This window comes from Thamnophis elegans, chromosome 5, assembly GCF_009769535.1.
Source record: "Thamnophis elegans isolate rThaEle1 chromosome 5, rThaEle1.pri, whole genome shotgun sequence".
Classification (NCBI taxonomy): Eukaryota; Metazoa; Chordata; class Lepidosauria; order Squamata; family Colubridae; genus Thamnophis; species Thamnophis elegans.
Window position 1 is genome coordinate 85557908 of NC_045545.1, and position 25365 is coordinate 85583272.

The window sequence follows — 25365 nt, forward strand, 5'->3', positions numbered from 1 at the left end:
GCGCCTGCGCGCCTCCCCCCGCCCTTTTTTTTTGCCTTCAAAAACCTCTTCCCACGTTACGCGCAAAACCTCCCCTCCCCTGACGAGAGAAGGGCGGCCTTCAGGCCCCGCCCGGGCCGGCAGGAAACGTCAGCTTGCAGTCCCCCCTTTCGCCCTCCTCCTCCTCCTCCTCCCCACACCGTCAGCCCAGGCCCGCCCGTGCTGCAGCGTCCTTCCCCGCCTCCGCCTCCTCCTCCTCCTGGCGAGGGTGGGAAGCGTCAGCTTTGCGTGCTGGGCGCGCGCCGGCTCATTTCTCTGGCCGTGCCCCAAGCCGCCACAGCGGGTCCTGCTTTAGTTCCCCCCCCCCGCAACACACTCCCCTCTTTCCGCCGCGCCTCTTTTTTCGCCCCGCTTTGCCGTGTCGGGGAAGGACCGCCGGCCGCCCTCCGCCTCGGCTCCTTCCCTTTCCTCCTCCTCCTCCTCCTCCTCTCTTCCCCCCCCCCCCTTTCCTTGAGGGCCGTCACTGGCGTTTGCTCCGCTTTCCCTCCGGCCCCGCTTGGTGCTTTAACCGCCGCCGCCGAGGAGGTGGAGAGGAGGAGGAGCGGGAGCTAACATGGCGAAAACGGAGCAGGTCTTGATCTTGGAGCCGCAGCACGAGCTCAAATTCAAAGGTAAGCGGGGAGGCGGCCCCTCCGCCTCGGAAGTGTCTCCCGTCTCCCCCCCCCCCTCACACACACACACACACACGGTTCCTGCCGCCTGGTTGGAGCCGCTTTGGAGGGGTCCGGAGGCGCGCTCTGCCGCAGCTGCTCTGCCTGGAAAGGCTCGGCTCCAGCGGCAGCCATTTTCCGGGGGCCGCGGCGGGCTCGCTGGGGCAAAACGCCCTTCGCTTGAAGAGAGAGCGGCCGAGCGGTGTCTTGTGTCCTCTCCAGCAAGCCTCCCTTTCTGGCCCCGGAGCGCTGGCGCGGGGGGGGACGGACGGGAGGGAGACCCGGGGACTGGTCGGCGTCTTCGCCTCCTCGGGCCTGAGTGCTGCTTGGGACGGGTGGGAGTGAAGCTTCCCGGATCCAACCTACCCGGGTCCCTGGAGATGGTGGGCGGAGGGGCGACTTGGTGGCAGTCTGCCCAAAGCTTGGGACCCACCTACCTCCCCCTTCTTTCTAAGGGGAGCTTCCAGACCTCGCTTAAGGTGACCCAAAAGAAAGATTGGTCCCTCTTTGCGGAACGGGGGAGAGAAGCTGCCGATGTCGCCTTTTTTTTTTAAGAAGGAGCGGGGGGGGGGGGGGGGAGAACAACAGCCAAAGCGGATTGTGCAACAATTGTGCACATAATCATGTGTTGGCGAGCCTACTTCCAAGGAGATTTACTCCTTAGTTTCCTTCTGAAAGTATTAAAGGGATTATTTTAAAAAATTACAAAAAATATATTAAATAACGCTGGTCTTTGTCACGGTTTTTCTGTTGCTCCTGCGGAATCGATTAGCTTGATTCTGAGTAGGTTTCCGTAAGGAAGAGGGCATTCGTTTTAGTAAGAATCGTTTCGGATCAAAAATACCGGCTGGAAATCGCTAAAATGAATTTGTACACTGTCTCCCTAAACTGGATTTGTACACTGTTCTCCCTAAACTGGATTTGTACACTGTTTTGTTGTGTTACTTATGGATACTTGGTGCAGTCATGTGCATTTTACTCACAAGTTCCACCACAGCAAGTAAAGTTAAATGGGGGTGGGTGGGTGGTGTGCCAGTAATTGTGCATTTGAGAATGAGAAAGGTTTGGTTAAAAGATCCTAGACAATTTTGTGTTTTGCTGGGTTTTAGTCATGTATCTGTCTAAAATATTAAGAGACATCTATAAAGTCATGTGGTAGTAGACCTGAGCATGCAGAGCTGGATTTATTTACATTTCAGATTTCTGTAATTCTCTAAGATATAACATACTGCAACTTTTATTTTCTTTCATTTGTGCTGGATGAAATAAAGGTGTGACCTAATCCAGCTTTCTGTTCCAACAGCGCCAAGCATGTGTCTTTGGTTAGCCTACAAGCAGCATATACCTAGATACTCATTACCAAGCTTCTTGTATACCCAAGCAATTATTAATACACTTTGAATCTTACTGTCTCAGATATTGAAGATAACTATTAGCCATTGTTAGCCTTATTATCCTCCATGGACTTGATAATGTGCCTACAAAGCTGTCCAGATTGGAGGCCTTGCTGCATCTTGTGGCTTTGAATTCCATAGTTCAATTAGGGCTTGTGTAACATGGTGTTTCTGTTATAAACTCCCCTTTGTGTAATTTGGTCCTTCTGGATCTTTTTTCCCCCTATTTATATTTACCATCTTTTGCACAATATTAAATGGTTCTATAATGCCTCCCTTTATTTTTCCTTGAATTCAAACACTCTTAATAGTGTAATTTCATCCCTTAGACATGCCAGTCATTTTCTTGTCTTTTGTTAGCTTCCATGCAAGAAAGCAAACACCCTTAGCATTGGAAGAGTCTTTCAGAGACAATCTCTTAATTTTATATTGAGATTTTATTATTATTTATGCCCTTTAGAAATGAAACATTAACCTCTGATCCTACAGTGGAAAGAGCTGCTTGTAAAATTTAAACAGCCTTCATTTATAATGAGTACACCTAAAATATTTTTACTTGGCATATTGTTGCAGGTATTTTAATAACAAACTTTAGCTCTGTTTTAAGCTGCATGCTTTTTAGAACAAATAAATGTCAAATACTTATGCTTATCCTTTAAACATGTACTTATAAATAGTACTTGTTTTGGCTAACTCCTTTATATGTTTGCTTAAATACTAATTTAGCTTTGTTATAGAGGAAGGTTTGTATTTAACTACATTGAATTGTGTAGTTTCAGTTATACGTTTGTTGAATCATTTGATTTATACAACCACCCCATCTCACTTTTATGTGAGTTAACATATCTGAGGAATACTGCTGTTAAGCATAATTGTAGTTAAAAAGTTGATACAATGAAGAGGATGGTGTTTCTTCATTCAAATTGTGTTTTATCAGATGGATAAATACACATATCCCTGTGCTCAGAATAAATAGGTGAGCTTCAAAACCAATACTGAAATTTTAGAATACCTTGTATACATAGTAGAGGAGTCTTTCATCTGAAGAAATCAAGATGCAATCAACTTTCCCCAGGCACACCCTGAAATGTTAACTTGCATGACAACATCCATGTGATAAGTCATTTGTATGCTATTAGGACTTCGTGTGATTGAGCAACATCTGATGAGTTTCAGCCCTGTGTTATAAACAATCATTTGAGCATTTTTAACTTGTATATATAAAAACTTCTTATATTACTATAGTTAATATTGCTAATTTAAAGTCTGTTAGGCTGTTGTCTGTGTCCCCCCCCCCATTGTATATAATTTAAAGTGATTCTCTGCTCTGCATCATGAAATCGCAGAACCATGGTTATCATATGATAAAGCCTATTTTGAAATGAGTTGCAGTGCCAAAGGCAGGAGATCAAAGGTCAGGCTCCAGATTGTAAAGCATTTGTACAGTAAGGAGCTCTATCAGGAAGTAGGGACAAGTGACCACATAACTCTACAATCATGAGTTATCCTCCAGCAGAAAGCTTTAAACTGGAGGCAGCAATTACTCTGCCCTGATTCATCTGGTGCTTGTTAAGCCTGATCTGGCTGAAGGCCATCCAGATGTATTATGTTAACAACCTTAACTCAGCTGGTGCTTGGTAATCCTAACCAGGCAGGCTTACATAGAGACTCAGAATTGCTGCTGAGTAGACCTTTATTCTCAAAGTATCAACTTGCAAACAGTTCATTGCATTTCTGGCTTCTGATATTTGATCCAGTGGCAGAATGATCATGATAGTTGGACTTAATCAGTTATAGAAAATCTTGAGTCTAACTCTGGGTTTGTCCTGTGGCCTGGTTCAAGTGGCACAGAAAGCTTATTTTGATCATGTGGTCCTCTCCCTCTTTTAGAGATGTCCTCACACAAGGACACAACAAATGGCAGTTCAGGCAGTCAATGGCACATATTTCATACAAAGTACTATTGGTAGAATTAAAAGAGTTTTGGCAATCCTGGAGGAGGAAATTGTATGACATCTTTACCTATGGGCAACTGAACCATAATTTACCCAATGTTATGGGTTCTTATAACACATTGAAGTAGAACCGGATGCAATTAGGCTGAGTTTATACCATAAGTTAGATTAAAATGCAGTTGGCAATTTTGAATTTTATTTCTGTTAGAAAATAATTCTGCTCCATGCTGTTACCTACAAATTTTATAAATTATAAATTTCTTTATTCAAATTATTATAGCAGTAGACTTATATACCGCTTCATAGGCCTTTCAGGCCTCTCTAAGCGGTTTACAGAGAGTCAGCATATTGCCCCCAACAATCTGGGTCCTCATTTTACCCACCTCGGAAGGATGGAAGGCTGAGTCAACCCTGAGCCGGTGAGATTTGAACCGCTGACCTGCTGATCTAGCAGTAGCCTGCAGTGCTGCATTTAACCACTGCGCCACCTTGGCTCTTATTAAAATACTAATAGTAAAAGTTCTGTTTTTCCTCAGTTGATATTAGCATTTTGTCATAATTGAATGGCCACTATGCTACCTCTTCATTTTTATTTTGAACACATCTGAAGAAACCATTTTTGCTGTTTTTAATGTTTCCTAGCTTCACCTCATTCTGAACTTTGTCTTTCCTGACACAGTTCTAAGCTATTTGTGTATAGTTTTCCTTGGTGACCTGGGACTCTCTCCATTCCTATATTGCATGTGTTCTTTTTCATTTTCAAATTAAAGCACTGCGAGGTGAGTTGCAGTTAAAAATAAAGTCTCTGTCCTCAGAACAACAACATGTAGACATGATTTTGCATATCACTCCCCCTTTATAATATCCTTTTCTTCTTTTTCAACTTACACTATAGAAAGCCATATTTTTGAAGATGTTTTTGCAGATTTAAATTGTTTAAAAGAAACAGACTTAATAAAAAGGTGTTGTGCTATATATAATAAATAACTAGATCTCTACAGAAATACAGAACAATGATGAAAAACATATTGAATACAATGAGTGGGTTTGAGCCCAATCAGAGGAAATATGTGAACTGTTTGCTGGTCAATTAATTTAGATATGCAGGAAGCACACCACAATATTAATGGGGGACTTTAACCTGACATCAACTGGGAAATAAACTCTGTACCTAGTGGAAAATCAAACAGATTCTTTACAAATCTAGCAGGCAACTTTTTCTCCCAAAAGATAGAAAAAGGAACTAGAGGGTTCTCCATGCTGGACTTAATTCTCACTAACAGATTAAATGATAGAAGGGGTTGAAGTAATAAAAATCGTAGGAGGGGACCATGCAGTATTGAAATTCAACATTATGTACGCTCAAACAACGGAACCAAGTCAAACTAGAATCTTGCATTTCAAGAAAACTGGAAACTTGGAAAGAACTTGAGAAGGATTCCAGGGATAGAATCCTAAATTGGAAAACAACCCAAGGAGCTTGGGAACTTTGAAAAGTGAGATTATAAAAACCCAGTCTAGCACAATTCCACAATTCCAATCAAGAAGAAAATAAGATCTCAAAAGAAAAACCAGCATGGCTGCACAAAGAACTCTGATAAACTGAAAGACAAAAAGGATAAAAAATGGAATGGGGGGCACATATTTAAGGCAGAATATCAGCAAATACCTGAACCTGCAAAGATGAATTCAAGAAAGTTAAGGCTCAGAATTTATGACAAAAGTCATTAATAACAAAGCTGCTTTCAGCATGTTAAAAAAAGGAAACAATTCAAGGAAACAATTAGTCCATTAATGGGTGAAAAAGACACAGAGAGGGTGGATGAAAAGCAAGAAGAAAGCAGAATTGCTTAACTCATTTTTTGCATCTGTCTATACACAAAAGGAAAAAACAATCCAAGTTATAAAAAATACTGTAAAATTCAGAGTAGGGGTGCCAAGTCAAAATAAGAGAATGGTAAGAGAACAAACACCTATTCACTCTAAACAAGTTCAAATCATCAGGACCAGATGGATTACATCCAAGGTTCTGAAGGAATTGGCATTAGTTTTGATCTCAGAAAAAATAAACCATATCTTTCAAAAATCCTGGGGACCAGATGACTGGAAGAGAGCTGATATAGTTCCCATCTTCAAAAATGAAAAAATGGATCCAGGAAATTATAGACCTATCATCTTGACCTCAATACCTGGAAACATTCTGGAAAAGATAATTCAAGCAATGAATTTGCGAACACCTTGAGGAAAACAGTCATAATTGAAAGCCACCATGGGTTTTTCAAAAAGAGATAATGCCATAATTCTATTCATTGACAAAGGGGCAAAATTAATGGACCACCAAAACTCACTGGATATAATTTACTTGGACTTCATTAAGGCATTAGATCAAGTGGACCACAGCCTACTACTTGATAAGGTAGAAATATGTGGGGTAGACATCACCACCACAGATGGATTTGTAAATGTTTGACCAACCACACTCAATGTGTATTCTTTCATGGAACTGCATCTATATGGAGGAAAGTATGCAGTGGGATACAAGCTTGGCAGGAATATCCAATACTCCAAAAATAAGACACAAAAGTATCCAGACAGACTTGAACACTGGGCCCCATCTAACAAAATGTAATTCAATGGTGAAAAAAGTAAGGTTCTACATTTAGGCAAGAAAAACAAAAACAAATGCCTAAGTATGGAATAGGTGGTACCAGGCTCAGTAATAGTAATTGTGAAATGGATCTTTGAGTCCTAGTGAACAATCACTTAAATATGAGCCAGCAGTGTGTTGCAGCTGGCAAAAAAGCCTAGGCTGCATTAACAGAGGGGTAGAATCAAGAACACATGAAGTGTTAATGCCACTTTATAATGCCTTAGTAAGACCACACTTGGACTATTGTATCCAGTTTCGGTCATCACAATATAAAAAAGATTTTGAAACTAGAAAGAATGCAGAGAACAGCAACAGTTGATTAGGGGACTGGAGGTGACAGTGAGTGACAGTGTTCCAATAACTAAAGGGCTGCCACAAAGAGGGGGGTCAACCTGCTCTCCAAAGTACCTGAAGGTCAGACAAGAAGCAATGGATGGAAACTAATCAAAAAGAGAAGCAACCTAGGACTGAAGAGAAATTTCCTGACACTTAGAACAATTAGCCAGTTGAACAACTTGCCTCCAGTAATTGTAGATGCTCCAGCACCTGAGGTTTTTAAGAAGAGATTGGAGCACCATTTTATCTGAACAGCGGGTTGGACTAGAAGACTTCCAAGGTCCCTTCCAACTCTGTTAATCTGTTATTCTATTATTATTGATGAATTTTACAGATAGTTATGAACTGTGTAATTTTGTTCCTATATAGTTTTTCTCTCCCTATACTATTTTTCTTAACATTCTAAAACTGAAAAGTCATATTAGCTTTGGCTATAATTATCCAGCCATCCCTAATCCTGATGATTTCTATAGACTTTCTTCACAGACTCATGGAATTAAAAGACCTTTTGGACATCTCCTGCTTAGGCCAGGAATATTCATACAATGCCCGAAAAGTGTCTGACTACTGCTTGAAAATCTCCAGTAATGGAGACTCCAAAGACAGGGTTTTATTTTGGGAATCTTTTTTAAAGAAAAGGTAGGCAGCACCTTGGAGATCGGCCTTGGCCATTTCTCCTTTGTGTATTTTAAATTATTTTAATCAATTCCCATTTATGTTTGGCTATCTTAATTTGCAATAATATTTCAGAGCCCCATAGATATTTTTATAGAAAATAGAGAAAAGACAACTTTTCTGAGAGAATCATAGGGAAGCATAATGAACCAGGAATAAAGTCAGCTTGTTTTGCATTTTTTCTTCCTCTTTTTTACTGATCTGAGTTCCTTAAAAGCAAAAGAGTAGTTGGTGAACTAGATGGCAGCCCCTAACCAGCCTAGATTGATCTTGAGAAGCTAATCAGAATCTGTTCTGGTTATGAGACCACCAGAAAATCTGAGAACTGCAGAGACTAGAATGGCAAGTAAAAACATAAGTAGTGAATAGCAAATCACGTATGCATAGTTGCCAAGGAAGTAATAGGTCCATGTCAAGGTAGCAGCAGGAATCAAGCTTGACCGAGGGAGGACTTGATTTTATTGAAAGAGATGATGAGTAAACTGAGTTTTCAGTTGCAGTAATGCAGGTTGTCTATAAAGGGTCAGTTGTATCAATAAAAAATATAGAAGCTTTCTTTGAATGTGTTATAGGGTTCTTAACAGCCAGTTATAACACTCATCTGTATCAGGGAATAAATGACTTCAGATAGCAGATATATGAAATTTGGTACACTGGTTTCCTTCCTGTTAATTGCCACATGCAACCACTTAACATACGTTGGCAGCATATAAAACAGTCCAAGGGCATAATAGTCCATTTTTAAAAAATGCTTGTAAAAGGATTTGTTAACATCCGTCCTTCTGCTTTGTTGTGGTAGTAACCTGCTCAGGCATTAGATAGAATTAGTTTATGTTGGAAATATTAGGACATATATAAGTCCATCATAAAATTCTAGCTTTAGTGTGCAATGTTATCTCAAACAGATTATTAGAGAATAATCCACTCAGTAGTCTTAGATATGCTATGGAGGTAGAAGGAAAAACTAAGTTCCTTCTAGGGAGAAGCTCAATCTTATTTAACTGTTAATTTGTGCCATGCAACAATTACAGCCCTTATCAGCTCTCTTCCTATGCTTAAAGATGGAGCCTTCCAAAAAGGAATCAGAGAGGTAATAAGCATAGATCTTGTGATAAAGTATTAGCCCGTTTTCTTTCAGCCCAAATGGATTCAAGCAGTTGCATCCAGAAATATCTGCTATTAGTTGTCCATGAATAGGATCATATATAATTTGGTACATTTGGAAGTGATTTACTTTTGGTGGTATGAACCCATAGGACTTTTTCCCTCATAGTAAAGCCTATTCACATACTTGGCTTACATTAGAGACATTGTGGTGGAATTCTCAATATAGCTTAATTTCTTTTTAAAAAGAGGAGAAGGAATTCTCTGCAGTTTAAATCTGCTTTTAATCTTGTCAGCAGTCTCTGTTCCCTATCCCTATCCTAAAAGTCAAGGTGATGATTCAGATACCCCTTGAGGCTTAAAAGTTCTAATTTCGAGATATCACTTGTCACTGAAGCAACAAATTAAGTTTAAAAGGGCTTGCTGCTTATGGGAGACTGGGTTTATCTCCTTCAATCCAGTTAGGTCTGTCAATTTCATAGAGGTTGGCAACTTTCTTGGCTTCATGAAGATAATTCAAAGTCCTGAAATGTTAATATTTTTATCAACATTTTGAATCATGATACAGTTAAAATCCATCCCTATCTTAAGGATGATCTACAAAAATGCTATCAGCTTTGAACTGATGTGAATGGGTACATAACTCAAAGTCTTTGCCATTCTTTTCCTTCAGGAAAAAATAGTATTAAAAGTGGATTTCCACTGTCTGCAGGTTGAGGAAATCCATATGGGAATGCAGTCTTCCCAACTCTAGAAAATTATCATCTCATAAATAATAGTCATTTAACCTCTAGTCTGCTGCAATAAAAAAAAGGAACTTTGCTAATTTTTGTCATATTATTTTGAAAACTTAAGCAGTTTCTCAGAAACCAAAGTTCAGTGACACAGTGTTTATTTAAAGCAGTGGTAGGTTCCTGATCCCATTCCAACCAGTACGGTTGGAACGGGCCCGGCATCGTCCACATGGACGTGCGTGGTGAGCGCAAGCGTCATACCTGCCTGCGACACCTCCGCAAGCCTCCGCAAAGCTCCAGCTGCTCAGCAGAGCGTTGCACAGGCACCATATGTGGCATGTGCGGAAACATTAAAGGCTTAAAAGACAGGAAAGGAGCTTGGACGGGGGGCCCTCCGGAGCACCGTACCAGAATGATATCTGGTGCTCCGGGCAGACTCCGGTACACCCCTACTGGGGCGTACCACCTGCAACCCACCACTGATTTAAAGATTACAGTTATCAAGACCATTTAGTAGAAGTGTGAACAATGTCTGTGAAGCTTAATTATGCCACTTATTTATCAATTTGGTGCTTTTTATATAATACCATCCTTTCAACTTGACGATTTGCAAAGAATGAATTAGTCCACTCCTTAAAGATTGAAAACTTACATGAAGTTATTCATAGAGTAATAGGGAAAAATGAAAGACAAGCATAACATGATAGACTGTGTGATTAGATCTCTTAAATTAGATATTCATGCTTGGATTTGGGTCCAGAAGGAATGAGACACGATTGGATTGTTTTTTTATACTTTCTCAGTCATGCAGCCATGTTATACCAATGCAGCTATGGTCTGAATGCCCTCAGACAAAGAGGAAAATTTGTTCTGTACATGAAACAAATAAATTGTGGATCAAGGCATTCAGCCATGCCAGTTTGGTCTGGATTAAATGAAATCTAGAACCTTTGAGCTATTTTTGGCTTTGGGCATAAGAAATTTTGGGTGGGCCTTTTGGGTTATTTACCTGAGCCCTTTCCTTTTGTACTGCAGCTTTCACCTGCCTGTCCCTTCCCCCATCTTCCTAGCACTAAGAGAACATGTACTTGCTGAGTAGTATTGGACTATCAGGATGCTGAATGCAGCCTATGATTACTGTTATTCTCTTTCTCTCATTTCCATCAATCTTCTCTTCAACTCTGATTATATTGCCATTCACAACCATATCTTATTGTTGCTTTTCCCTTTGATTCCCCTATGATGGCGTCATCCGTGATGGCGAACTTAGGGCACGCATGCCATAGGTGGCACGCAGAATCTTCTCTGTGGGTACGTGCGCTGTCGCCTGCTGCTCTTCTGGTTTGCGGTACATGCATGTGCACCGGCCAGCTGGTCTTCTCATATGCCGGAGCGCTGGAGACCCAAAGACCAGCTGGCCGGTGCGCATGCGCACACTGGCCACCTGGTCTTTGGGTTTCTGGCACGTGCGAAGGCCAGCTGGCATGCATGCTGGAAACCCGAAGATCAGGTGGCTGGCGCATGCATGCACACTGGCCAGCTGGTCTTCAGGTTTCTGGCGCGCACGCATTCAAGTTTGGGTACTCTGTGCCGAAAAGATTCACCATCACTGAAAAAAACTATCTGGTCTCTGTTGCTTCTTACTGTGTTCCCTTGGCATCCTGCATATTTCTCCAACTCTCTGACTTTTGTGAGTGGTTTCTTGCTGCCTTTTTTTCAAAATATGTTTTCCAATTTCCCAGTCCAGGTAACAAACTTGGGACTTCCTGATGCCTTTCTTCCATATACTAAGATGTTTGACCTTGCTTAATTTTCTGAAATAAAGCAAGATTCATTAGGTATACTTATCCAGTGTTATTAATATCTTTGGACTGTTCATCTAGAATACACCCTTTTCCATTCCTGTAAGAGGTTTCCCAGCCTATTTGTTTTTCTACCTCTTTGAAAAGAAAAATGTGCCAAGATATTTATTCTAAAAATAATTCTTTAAAAAGGTTAGTAAAAAAGAGAACAGTGACACGAAGATCTTTCCAGCCCTCCTGTACTACTAGAAAGCAAAATGATGTCTCTCCCCGCCACCGTCTTCCCAGTGGCCTCAGCATGGGATAGATAGAAGCATATGCTTTATCATATGCCATAACAACCAGCTTGCTTTTTGTTCAATCAATAGAAGAGGTTAATAATAAAATTATTGCAAGTGATAAAGAAAAAAACTATGCAGTATAAATAAATTAGCCTTATCTATATTTTATCTACAATACCATTCAAAATCCACTGAACCTGGGACCAATAATAGTTGTGAAAGCAAGATCAGTTTACTCTGTGAATCTAACCAAACTAAGAGGTTACATTGTTTAGTAACTAACAGCTGAAAAACTGAAAAGGGGGAAAAATTTGCTCCTGAACTGAAAACTCTTTTTATGATATATCCATATAAATACTTCATGAGTGGCTTATTAATTACTTTACTGAATAACTCATCAGCATACATTTCCTTTTAATTAGTAAGGTGATTGCTGATGAAGTACAGATTATTTAATCACTCTAAAATGCAGTTCCACCTAAGGCCAGAAATTGTAGTGATGCCAGTATTTCAAGCCCAGTGCCATCTGAAAACATGGCTTGAGTTTTTACATAATAATGGCAGCCAAGGTTGTAGAATATTTGAATGTTTTTTGTTTTTCATATTATAGTAAGAGCATTCAAGTTTCAACAATCTCTAGAGATGGGGTAAAATGTCACTGTGTCCTCAGCATTAGTTAATCCATCAAACCATGATTAAACATCCTTCAATGTGAACATATTTGAACTAAACCTCATACTATTGCAACAAAACAAGCAGGGAGGAGTGTTAGATTTGATAGCCTAAACAGTCCATTCTATCACACATATTTTTACTCATTTGTTCTTTCTGAGAATGATTCACATTAGTATTTTTTGTACTGCTTACATAATAAGGCTTGTAGGAACCAAAATTCATATTGTTGTCATTATGCAAAGACATTAATAACATTGGATAAGTATACCTAATGAATCTTGCTTTATTTCAGAAAATTAAGCAAGGTCAAACATCTTAGTATATGGAAGAAAGGCATCAGGAAGTCCCAAGTTTGTTACCTGGACTGGGAAATTGAAAAACATATTTTGAAAAAAGGCAGCAAGAAACCACTCACATATTCTTGCCAAGAAAACAGTTTGGAAGTGTCCATTAAATTGCCCACAGTTGAGCTTAATTTGTTAGAGATATTGCTTTTCTTTTATTTTTAGCAGAACAATCCTAAACTCATGTATTCACAGAGAGCATATGTATTGATTTTGTTTAATGCAAGGCAAAACAGTTTTCTCAGAAAAATCAGAAGCCTGCCTAATGCAGTTTAGTTGTAGTTGCTTTGTTTTATGATACTGCTAGTTTGACAGGTGATACCTATCTAAGGTTGTATTCCCCATGAATTTGGGAGAGGTATATGCCAAGATTATTGCTTCCAGCCAGAGTCTGCTAAATTAGACATGTCTAACTGTTTGAAAAGTAGTTTTTAAATAAAAATACAACCTATTTTCTGCCTTAACATAACTTTTATGTGAGGCTTCAGAGCAATTCACGTGACAATTCGTCCCTGGAATTTAGTTCAGGAATATTCTATACTTGCCTTTCCCAACCTGGTAATACATCTCTCACAAATAGGGAACACTTTGATCTATCTTCTCCAGCTCTACTTTGCTCATGCAGGAATGTTTGCATGAAGTTCTATCATCCATTTTATTCATTTTAATTGTTATAATTGACATTGCTGAAAAAAAGAATGCTTCTAATGGTAGACTGAGTCTTTATGATATTGTGTGATTCTTTCTCTGTGATCAGTTCCAGTTTTGACAGAGGGAGGATGAAGTTTGTGACAAACAGCCTTCTAAATTTGATAAATACAAAATCTTTCTGCAATATCTCTGGAAGGAATAAATATTTGTGGAAAGAGTAAAAATGAGTACGAGTTAGTATTCATGGGTAACTGTATTGGATTAATTTTGTCTGTGGTTTTTATTTTTTAGTACATGCTAACATCAGCCAGTCAAACAAAAGCCAGATTGTATGAAATTCTTTGCATATTTGTAGTCTATTGCTTATTGCTTTGAAAGGTACCACTTACTGGGATGAACTGCATATGCAAGTACAAATCTGAATTCTTAATTTGACAGGAAAGCAGGTTTCTCCTGCTGCTATTAAATAAATGAACATCAATAATATTTGTCCTTCTCCTACACTTCCTCATGTTTGAATAAAATGGACAGCAAACATAATAATTTATTTGGTTGCTGCCTGTAGTCGCCTGGATCATCTTTTCCAAGATAGATTTTATAATTGAATCTCTATCTCAACTACAGCATAAGGCTTTAGGTTCCAGGTAGGAAGTACTATTAGATAGACCAGACCAAGGGACCAACCCCATAGGAAGGCCTTCTTTTATTGAGTCTAGCTATAACATCAGAATCTTGCCAGTCCAAATCTTTGTATACTTCGGTGATTTAGGGAAGTGTTTAAGCAGCTTCTGAATGTTATCTGTTTGTTACTAAGATGTATTTCCCCTTTTTTGTCAAATCATCTTTCCTACACTCCACAAGTAACAAAGCTTATATATAGATATATGCTTATATCTTATGTTGGCTGCTTATATATAAATATGTGTGGCACTGGACAGTGGTGGGATTCAAACAGAATTACTGCTGGTTCTGTGGGCGTGGCATGATGGTGGGCGTGACAGGGGAAGGATACTGCAAAATCCCCATTCCCTCCCAACCCCACTAACCTGCTTTCCAGCTCCGTTCTCCTGTGCAGGGCAACAGAAGAAGACCCAGCCGATCAGCCAGAACGCTGGTCAGCTGGGACTCTGGAGGCAGCGAACAGATGGGGGCGGAGCCAGCCAGAGGTGGTATTTCCCATTTCTTCGAACTACTCAAAATTTCCACTACCGGTTCAGAGAATTGGTCACAACTGGCTAAATACCACCTCTGGATATGATTCTAGGAGGAACTGCTGTTTGTAATCCCAGCAACTTTTTCCCATTTTTATCCCTAGGATTTGATGACACAAGTGATATTGAGGACCACAAATACTTGGAATCTAAATATGTCAGATTATGGTTTGTCTTTGTGAAGGGTATGAGCATCCAATCTCCTTCCCAATCTTACTAATGGAGTGGGAGTGTGGGGATTATCAAACATGAAAAGAACTGTAGGCATAATGAAGTGTCTTGACCATATAAAATCAAAGTGGAACATATTTGCATCTCTCTGCTGCTTTCCTATATAGAATTGAATTATTTTACCAAAATATACCATAGGTAGCCTGATACTATCTCAGATTCTTTGGACTGCAGGTTTCATCAGCTCCAGCAGCACAGCAATTTGGCTGAAAAACACCAGCAAGGGCTCCATGTTGTTTTTTTCAGGTTAGGCAATTGAATTTGAATACTGCATGTTTGACTCATACATCCTGCCTTTAAAGAAAGCAAAAGAATAACATCATCTTAGCTGGGAGGTGGCAGCTACAGGTTGTCCTTGACTTAAGACTACAATTGAGCCCAACTTTTCTGTTGTTAAATGAGACATTTGTTAAGTGAATTTTGCCCCATTTTACTACCTTTCTTGCTGTTGTTAAGTGGATCATTGCAGTTGATAAGTTAGTAACCCGATTGTTAAGTGAATTTGGTTTCCCTGTTGATTTTGCTTGTCAGAAGGTCCCAAAACGTGATCACATGACCTTGGGACACAGCAACGGTCATAAATATGAACCGGTTGCCAAGCTTCTGAATTTTGATCACCTGAACATGGAGATACTAGAAAGAGCATAACTCTGAAAAACTATTACAAGATACTGTTTTCACTGCTGTTGTAACTTTGAATGGTCACTAAGTGAACTGTTGTAAGCCAAGGATTACCTATACAATGTTTAGTACATGAAAAATCAGTATTAAGTTCTCTTTCTTTGCTATTTTCAATTTTTCAAGAGGCAGCTGCTTAATATGCACATTTAACATCCACGTTTGCTCAGATTCTACAATGGAAGTGACTTCTTGATTCCAGTAGCAGGTCTGTAATGAATTTAGTAAGCATTGTTCATTGAGGGTGGGAGGGTGCATGTGAAAAGCATTTACAGTTAAGAGAACAGGACAACCAATTCATGAGCTCCCTTGAGATCTTGTATGTGTCCTCTAGTATCTTGGCTGGATGAAAAGAATTTGCTAAATGATTGTACTATCCCCACTAAGATTTAACGATTACAGTAGACTCGGTTGTTAATCTTTTTACTGCAAATTCCTGTTTGCTGATTAGTTTTATTCTGAAAGGTGGGGTGGGAGCTCAAGGCTATAAACATTCTTCGCAATTTCTACTTGTGTCAAGGTTCAAAAATGAGCACCAGCTTTTCTGTAATCAGAAAACTTACAGTAGTAGTGTCACCGCAAAGAGGCATTTGTAATGGAAGCAAATGTTTTTTTCTCAATGTAGGCTTTTATTCTTACAAAAGGAAGCAAGGCAGTCCCTCCATATATTCCTCTAGTGTCATTTGTTTCCTAATTAGACATTTTAAAGTATAAAGAAATGTTTTGCTAGCAAACTGTACCTGTCAGATTCCCCTTCACAAAGTTTGGATGGCTTTTGGAGACAGAACAGGGATTTTGGTATTTGACCTTATATTTGGTTGCTAGGTTTTCAAACTGGAATAAAAGTGCAGCCATCAGACCAGAACCTGTTCTTTTCTTTGATCAAATAGCTCTCCAGTATTTAGTTACTAAGCTTCGTTTAATAATTAGGAACCTGCAATCTGCAAGAAAGCAGCTTACCTAACAGTAGTACAGCCTTTATTGTCATTGTACATCATGTATACAACGAAATTGGTTAAGTATAATACCATCATTTTAAAGTATCTATTGTTATTTAGCTCCTGAATGCACAGTTGCTCTGCTGGGCCTAAGGTTTGTCATATACTGGACTCTGAAAACCATCTTGCAATCTGGTAAAAGGAGATACAGAATGTAAATCTGCTATAATCAGGAATTGTAGTGTTGCTGGGAAAACTCCCACTGGCATTAGTGGGCAACTGATGTGAATGAGAACACAATTCTGTAGGCCGTCAGGATCATGATCAGGACCAACCTCTGGATCTTGATGAAGTTTTCCCCTACTCCTCCTAGGAAGATTACAGAGAAAGGAGAAAGTATTTCTGATTGTGTCATTCTGTGGTAGGAATCAAATTCTTCTTTTCTACTATCTGCACCGCAAAGTTCTGAAGCACAATGAACATCTGACCAAAATGTATGCACATTCAAATGTAGGGCCCTTAATTGTATAATACAGAACCCTTATAGTTTGGTTCATTCAGTGATTTCCCTGCCAAAGACAGCAATAGGTGCCGGACAACCTTTGCCAACGTTCTCAAAGGATAATGTCATCTTGTCAGGAAATGGACTCCAGAATGACTATTGAAATGTTATTTTATGGTTGAGTAGTATAATAACAGAATACTGAGAATTTGACAAGAGTTTCCTTTTGCCTCTTTCATACCAAACAGAATCAAGCCAGAGTTAAGCTTCTTTCTCACCCACTCTTCCTTCCCAGGACTGAGTTAACATTGCCTTAGTATAATGGTTAGTGAATGGGTCTTACATTTCTCCTTCAAAGTTATATTTATTCTCCTCTATAACTCCCATGTGGTTTGCTCCCAGAATATGTTTTGCACCAGATAATTGTGAAGACCTGGTTGAAGGAGCAGGATTTCCAGCTCAGACTTGATTGAATCATAGGATGACATTAACTTTGGGAGATATAATAGCATTCTTCAGGAATCTCGAGAAATGTTGCAGATAAGAAAGTAGAGATCAGTTCTCCATGATTTCAGAGTGTAGGCAGGGCTTGAAACAGTGGTCTGAAATTATAAAAAGGCGGACAGATTCTGATTAAATGTTAGGATGGTTTTCCTATTAGGATAATTTAGACAACCAGACTAATTGTATTTCAGTGAATGAATTCAAACAGGCTAGGATTCATCTGTTTGGAATGTTTTAATTTTGATTCCTGGGCTAAATAGGAAGTTGGACATTTTGCTTGAATGGTTCCTTTTTAGCTATTCGATAGTATAATTCTAAACACACATGCATTTCTTGTATATTTCATGGAATATTTTCTTTGGTCCAATATTTGAAGAACAGTTTCATAGACATGGGTCCATAAAATATATCTCACCTATGCAGCCATCTGATTCATAGCTACTTATGGAGTCCTAGTTGAGATATAATTCTAAAAAATAATTTAGTACAGGTGGTTCTCGACTAACAACCATTTTGTTTAGTGACCAAAGTTACAGTGGCACTGAAAATAGTGACTTATGACAGTTTTTCACACTTTTCACACCATTGCATTATGGGTAGAGCTTCCGGTTAAAGAAGATCAAGCCTCATATTAGCAGATAATGGCTTTTTTGCTGCAAGAGTTCCTGGTCTGTGGCATCATTTCTACTCTCTACCTTTGAATCTATGAGAAAAAGGTGGGTGTTGCTGGATGCAATTGGATCTTCCTCATTACTGTGTAGTTGTTGCCAAGTTACAATTGCCAGAGGAACATTGCAGTTTGCTGCTTAGTAAAACAGGTTCATGTTGGCTTCTACCTTTACTGATGGCTTTTCCATCATTAGTTACTCCCACACCTTACTCCATAGCTGGTTAGTGCATAACAAGCTGGGAGGAAGCAGCTTTCTTCATTGATATAGTAAGTTGCTGTTCGGTAATTGCCTTCTTCGAGCTGTGTTTTGATTTTGAAGACATTTTGCTTCTCATCCAAGAAGCTTCTTTAGCTCTGACAAGATAATGGGGAATGGAAGAATTTATATTCCTTGCAGACAGCTGGTCATTTGCCTCCTGAAAAAGCACCTTTGGGACAACCATGAAACGGATGACTGAAAATCTCTACAGATTGTGTTTTAATGTGCAAAGAAAAATGAAGCTCCCCCTCTCCTCCCCCTCCCCCCTGATTCATTACCGAAATTGAAAACAACAGGAAGTTTCTAGCCTGAAGAGGGTCTCCTGATAAGGACGGGGAATTTTTTTTTTGTTATGGCCTAGCCTTCTCACTGAAAAGAAGATGAATCCTTCCTTCTTCAGGCAAATCCCTCTGTAAGCAAAAGGCGACTTCATAGCTAGTCCATTTGCTTTTCTTCTCTGACATGAAGTTTTCCATTACCATCAATATCATCTGATATATGCAGAAGGGCATCTCTCTGTCCACAAATGAAAGAGCAGGTGATTGCCAGAAATATATTTATGGTTATACAACTCCTTGGCAGCTTGTTAATCTTGTTTTATGATGCTTGAGTAGTGCTGTGCATTGCTGTGTAGATTGTACCAACACCTTGTCCATAGAACAGGAAATAAAAGAGGTCCCGTAATTAATGTCAGTCTAAACTTTGGTAATTAATCTTGAAACTCTGCAGTGGGAACTCCTATCACAGCTCAGTCTTTCCCAACCTGAAACCCTCTTAAGTTTATTAAGCTGCAATATTAAATTGCAATATATTGGAATTTAATAATAAATGTTAACATTTTTTATTTTACTGTAGAGAACTGGGCTGCCTTTTACTTTTAGGTGCTTTGACCTTTTTCCTTTTCCTTACAACCTCTATCTTTCTTTGACCACAGGGCTGGACACTGGACTTTTTTTGGTAAGGCTAACCTGTGATTTTTTTAAGTGTTGGCTGTTCAAAATTGGGTCAGTATGTGTCAAAATTACAAGTTCACCTTTTCTGACAAGTGCTGTTTCATTGCTCTTTAACTCCTTGTCCATAGAACAGGCCTGCCACCCTTTCCCATAAATTCTCTTTTAAGATTTCATTTTGCAGAAACACTGACTCTCATTGCTGCAGCTTGCAAACAGGGCTGGAAGCAATGGAGAGCCATTCAGAATATCTGTCTCCTCTGGCTTATATAGAATTTCACAATATAATTGTAAAACGGTGTGTGTATTTTATTCTCAGGTGAAACAGTCGACTTGGAGAGTCTACTTTTAAATGTTAATCTTGTCAATAACAAGAAACAGTTGTTTGAACCAAGACCTAAAGAAGCAGCCACTTTAAATATGCAAGATAATTAATTTATTTTTTTTATTTTTTTTTTGCTATCAAATCTCAGTCTCTCTTCTGGAATCAGATAGTGGACAAATGCAATGAAGTGAATTTAGAGGCTAGGCTGGTCCTGAGGAGATGCAGATTCCACTCTATCCTGATTTGTGGCCACTCTTTCTAAGCTTCATTTCTTTTCTTGAGGAGGAAAGGGCACTCGTGTATCCTGTTTCCCCGAAAATAACACTTCTCCAGATAATAAGGCCAATCAGGCTTTTGAGTGCATGCGCTAAAATAAGCCCTCCCCGAAAATATTGCAACACAACAGTAGCCATGAGGTGACTATGCTCGCCACCCCCTGCACCTCATAAATAATAAGACCTCCCCAAAAATAAGGCCAAGCGCTTATTTTGGGGGTCAAAAGAAAATAAGACCCTGTCTTATTTTCAGGGAAACATGGTACTTTCCGGAACTGCTGAAGGAAAAGCAAAATTCAAATTAAAAAAAGTACAGGTAGTCCTTGACTTACAACAGTTCATTTAGTGACTGAAGTTAAAACAGCACTGAAAAAAATGACGTATGACTGTTTTTCACACATTGCAGAATCCCCATGGTCACATGATCAAAATCCAGCCACTTGGCAGTTGGCTCATATTGATGATAATTGCAGTGTCCCAGGATCATGTGATCACCTTTTGTAACCTTCTGACAAGCAAAGTCAATGGGGAATCCAGATTCACTTAACCGTGTTATTAACTTTAACAACTGCACTGATTCACTTAACAACTGCAGCAAGAAAGGTTGCAAAATGGGGCGAGTCCCTGTTAGCAACAGAAATTTGGAGCTCAATTTTGGTTGTAAGACGTGGGCTACCTGTAAATGTTCTTCATAGGGTTTTTGTTTCGCATTACATATAACCAAGAAGCTTTATTTTCAGTCTTTCAATCTTTTTTTCTTTCTTTCTTTTAAAACTCAAAACCGTATTACAAATTCATGTGTTTTAGTCCCCCCCCCCCCTTTGTTCTATTGTATCTGGTTCTTGCAGACTGCCTGGACAAATCCCTGCAGTTTTCTTGGAAAAGTTTCTCAGAAATGACTTATCATTGCCTCCTTCATAGGGTTGAGAGAAAGTGACTGGGCCAAAGTCACCCAGCTGGGTTTGTGCCTAAGACTAGACTAGACTATAACTCACGCTCTCCCAGTTTCTACCTTGAGATATCTTGGTACTTCCATGCCTGAATAGGGAACAAGACAGAAGTGATGGGTAGAAGGTGTTTCCTAATAAGCAAAGGCCTTGCACAAACACATTTCAGTGAATAGGATTAATTTATCCAGAATAAGTAAACTGTAGAACAAAGCATAGCATTTTTGAGTTTTTGGCATCTGTACTTTTTAATCACATTAAGGGCTTTTGGCTTCCCTTTCTGGTTTTAATAGAAAAAATGTTGCTTAAGTTTTTAATTACGACTCCATCATTGCAGCATACATCCTTGTTAACTGGAAAACATTCACCTCCCTTCCCCTTCCTCCATTATGATTCATCCTTTGTTTAAAGTACTGGCTTGGCCACACAATTCTTTTCTCATCCGTTTCTCCAACCTGGTGCCCTCCAGATGTTTTGGAATTGCGATTTCTTAACCAAGAATTAAATAGCTATATAATTTACCCCATCACTTTTTTAAAAAAAGAGCAATGTTTCTTTCATCTCCTTGCAAATTATTATTTTTTCAACAAATAAATTCTATGATGGTATCTCAATGAGGGTTAAATACTAGTAGTTGCTTAATTACTGCTTTCTCCCAAGACTAGATATTGTCCTTATAGCAGCATTATCAAAGTTTTCTTGTTGTTATTATTTATTTTATTTTTCTCCCAAAGGCCAAAAACATTTGATGAGGTTTTTCTTTCTTTTTTTTCTGCCTGAACATCAGAATCAACAGCTCTAGCATGGTTAGATGGATGATTAAAATTCAAATGATTTTATTAAATAATATAATACGTCATTCTTTTTTCCCTAAAAAAAGCCTCTTCCTCCTATACTGCTAGTATAGCTTCATAAAATCCATTGGTAGACAAAGAAGCAGATTCTCGCAATCACAGAAGCCTCAAAGGAATGTAGATTCCCCCCTCCCTTCTTATTTATTTAACAATATTTATAAGCCATCACAATCCATACCATATTTAATGTCGCATGGAGCAGTATAAAATAGAATTAAACAATGAAACAATTAAAATAATGGGGACACTCAACTATTAGGGTTGCCCAAGCAGAACTCCAGACCAAAAACTGTCAGGTTTAACTTTCTTCTTAAGAAAAAGGAAAACTCGGCTATAAATGGCATAAAAGTTACAAACATTCTTCCAGACACACTCAAGACATTTTGCTACACAAAATGTCATTTTGCTAAACTAACTTTTATGCTTACATAAACATCAATATCATGTTTAACACTTGCAATTACTACTATTTTATTGATGTATTTTTTAAAATCAAAATAGAGCTGTTGTTAGTAGAAGTTATTTAAAGTTAGAACTGAACAAGTGAACCTAGGAAGAATCTTGTGCTTGACTGCAAGGTTTTTACTGTAACATTGAAGAATTCATGGCTTAAGGAATCCAAATTCAGAGTGGTCAATAAAAGAATAAAAAAAGTACTGTATTTTTTGGAGTATAAGACGCTCTGAAGTATAAAATGCACCTAGCTTTTGGGGAGGAAAAAAATCTGCCTCTTGACTCCCAGAAATTTGCCTAATTGCAGCAAACAGCCCGTTTCAATTTCAATATAACCTGATTAGCACAAGCAGCTGATCATCAGGTCTTCCGACAATCAGCTGCTTTAGGCTGCAGGGATTGCCATAGCCTATTGCTGCCTCCACGCACCCCATTTGCCTCCAGAAGTTGTGAATGCCCCAACACTGGAAGTCTTTAAGAAGATGTTGGATAGCCATTTGTCTGAAACGGTATAGGGTTTCTTGCCTAGGCAGGAGGTTGGACTAGAAGACCTCCAAGGTCCCTTCCAACTCTGCTATTGTATTGTATTGTATTTTCCGCTCACTGAGGGTAGCCGGGATCGGAATGGAACGTGGAGGTCAAAAATGGGATGCGGAGGCCAAAATTGGGGCGCGAGATGGCAATAGACTGGCAATTCCTGCAGCCTGAAACAGCTGATGGTTAGCAGGACATCCAACTGACAATCAGTTGCTTGTTCTAATCAGGCTGTGCTGAAACTGAAACACTTTGCTGCAAGGAGGCAAATTGCTCAGAGGCAGAGGCCAAAGGATGGGGACTGGCGGGTGGGGGGGCTACATTTAGTGTATAAGATGCACCCAAATTTTCACCCTTTTTTAGGGGGGAGAAGTATGTCATATACTCTGAAAAAAACGGTAATTTTTCAATTAGTACTGTCTATGCAGTGATGAGTTTTTATATAGCTATTTTAAAGGCTACTTTATCTGAAAGCTATTTATTAAAATGTTAGGAATTTTGTAGCACCTTAACATAATACATGCATGACTCCCATCTGGCCTAATATTTGCGTCTCACCAATAGTAGCTTTGAACTTTTTGCTTGGAAGCTGCTTGCTATAGTTCCACGTACAATATGGAATTTCATTTACCTACTTGAACTACCTGGAGCAAATAGTCATGAAGCATGTTTCAAGCCTGTGAAAGGGTATTGCAATATATAATTATAAACTGACTTTATTCTTGGATTTTTTTCCCCATTCTTCAACCATTGAGAATACACTACATTACCAAAATTACATAAATTTCACTGGTGGGCCAAAACAGTAGGGTTTTTGATAGTATCACTTATGATTATAGCGCTACTTCTGAATGTACTTGAATCTAAAACTCTTATTCATGAAACTAATAGAGAAGATTAGTGTTTCTTAAACTTTTCAAAGGCAATGGAGTACGGTACTAATGAGCACTCTTCATAGTTTTTTAAAAGAAATAAAATTATTTTGTAAAAGAAGTTTTAATCATTTATGTTCCCTTAGATTTAATGCATCTATTACAAATCTTAATAGCATAAGTGAACTTGCACATGACAGAATATTTCATTAGTTTCTAGAGATTAAGATTTATTTTTTAAAAGCCTTGGCAGTGGCATAACATTTAGCCTGTTTCAGTATTTAATGTTGTCTGTATTATTGCTGAAAAGCTGCTTTTCACAAAGTTATGGTGAAGGTAACAATGAACTTTTAAAGTATTCATATAGTGGTTAAAATTACCAGGCTAGAAACCAGGAGGCAAGCATCTTAATAGGATACCTTTTAGGCCAATCCCTCTCTTTTAGCTGTAGGAAGGCAATGGCAGGGATTCATCCAGGCCAGGGGTCTTCCAAACTTGACCACTTTAAGACTTGTGGACTTCAACTCCCAGAATTCCTCAGCCAGCTGGCTGAGGAATTCTGGGAGTTGAAGTCCACAAATCTTAAAGTGGCCAAGTTTAGAGACCCTTGATCTAAGCAATCTCCAGTTGTCAAGACTGACCTAATGCACTTTTTCATTTAGATCTCAAAACATCATTTTCAGGCAAAATCTAATCATCTATTTGTTTTTCAAATGTTTCTATTTGTTTCAATGAGATCTATTAACTCATTTGTTGGATGGACACTTGTTTGGCTAATCAAGTGAATGGATTCAAAATCCATAGGAAAAAAAAACCATTCTCTCAGTCTATTGGACCATTTCATAGTGGTTGAAATGGAATGGGGAATGCCGGTGAACCTATTGAAACCTATTGTGTTCCCCTGAAAATAAGACCCAACTGAAAAATAAGCCCTAGCATGATTTTTCAGGATGCTAGTAATATAAGCCCTACCCCCAAAATAAGCCCCAGTTAGGATCATCAGCCGGACAGGCACATTTATTAACCCATTTCCCTGAAAATAAGACCTACTTGGAAAATACCTTAACGCGTCTTTTGGAGCAAAAATTAATATAGGACCCGGTTTTATTCTCAGGGAAACAGGGAATGTTAAGAAACCTTGGAGTAATATTCCACCAATCTGGAGGCAGAAAAAGCACTTGCCAGTACAATCCAGCATGGTATCATAGTCCAAATTTCTTCAAAGCAGATTATGGCCCGATTCTTGTGTTGTAAACATACCAAAGCTACCACTAATAATCTTCAAATAACTAGACATGTTGTCTCCCGTGTAATGCTCCCTGGATATGTCACATTCCAACTCCAATGATTCCCAGCCACTATATGGCATTTGTTATTTTCAAAAGAGCCCACTGGGCCCAGTATTTTGCACAGGAGTTTAATAAGTTTGAAGAGTTTTCTTGGACCCACACTCTATTCATCATGATTTCATAGGCATACCCATGCGGTTTTTTTGTACTAATAAGAGTACAGAAGTGGTTTGCCACTGTCATTTTTTTGTTCTTGTTTTTTTTTTTTTTCCAATTTCCCAGTCTTGCCCATAGCTTAGTGGGTGTTTTGGTGGTGTCTCACTCAAATTTCCAAATCTGGAAACAATTTTCAATTTGTACTAAGTTGTCTAAATACAACCATCTAGCTAGGATTGCTATTTGGGTGAGTTTGCAAATTCATATAGATAAGAGAAGATTCCATAGTTGTCACATTTTAGGCATGACTGAAAGCATATTCCACAACCTGGAAAGAATACCATATCAACGTCTAGAAGAAATTTTCTCTTAATACTAACACTTAATCATTTTGTTGACCAGTATGCTGATTTTAAGTTCTTTCTTA

The 25365-nt window shown here is 38.9% G+C and overlaps 1 protein-coding gene across 2 annotated transcripts in view; it reads left to right on the forward strand.

Moving 5' to 3' along the window:
- Nucleotides 1-219: 219 nt before the first annotated feature.
- VAPB (VAMP associated protein B and C) overlaps nt 220-25365 on the forward strand; it is a 52615-nt gene continuing 27469 nt past the window's right edge. For both annotated transcript variants that reach the window (XM_032217694.1, XM_032217695.1), the window contains exon 1: nt 220-650. In XM_032217694.1, the coding sequence (XP_032073585.1) occupies nt 593-650 (58 nt within the window). In that variant the 5' untranslated portion in view covers nt 220-592. The remainder of the gene's footprint in view (nt 651-25365) is intronic.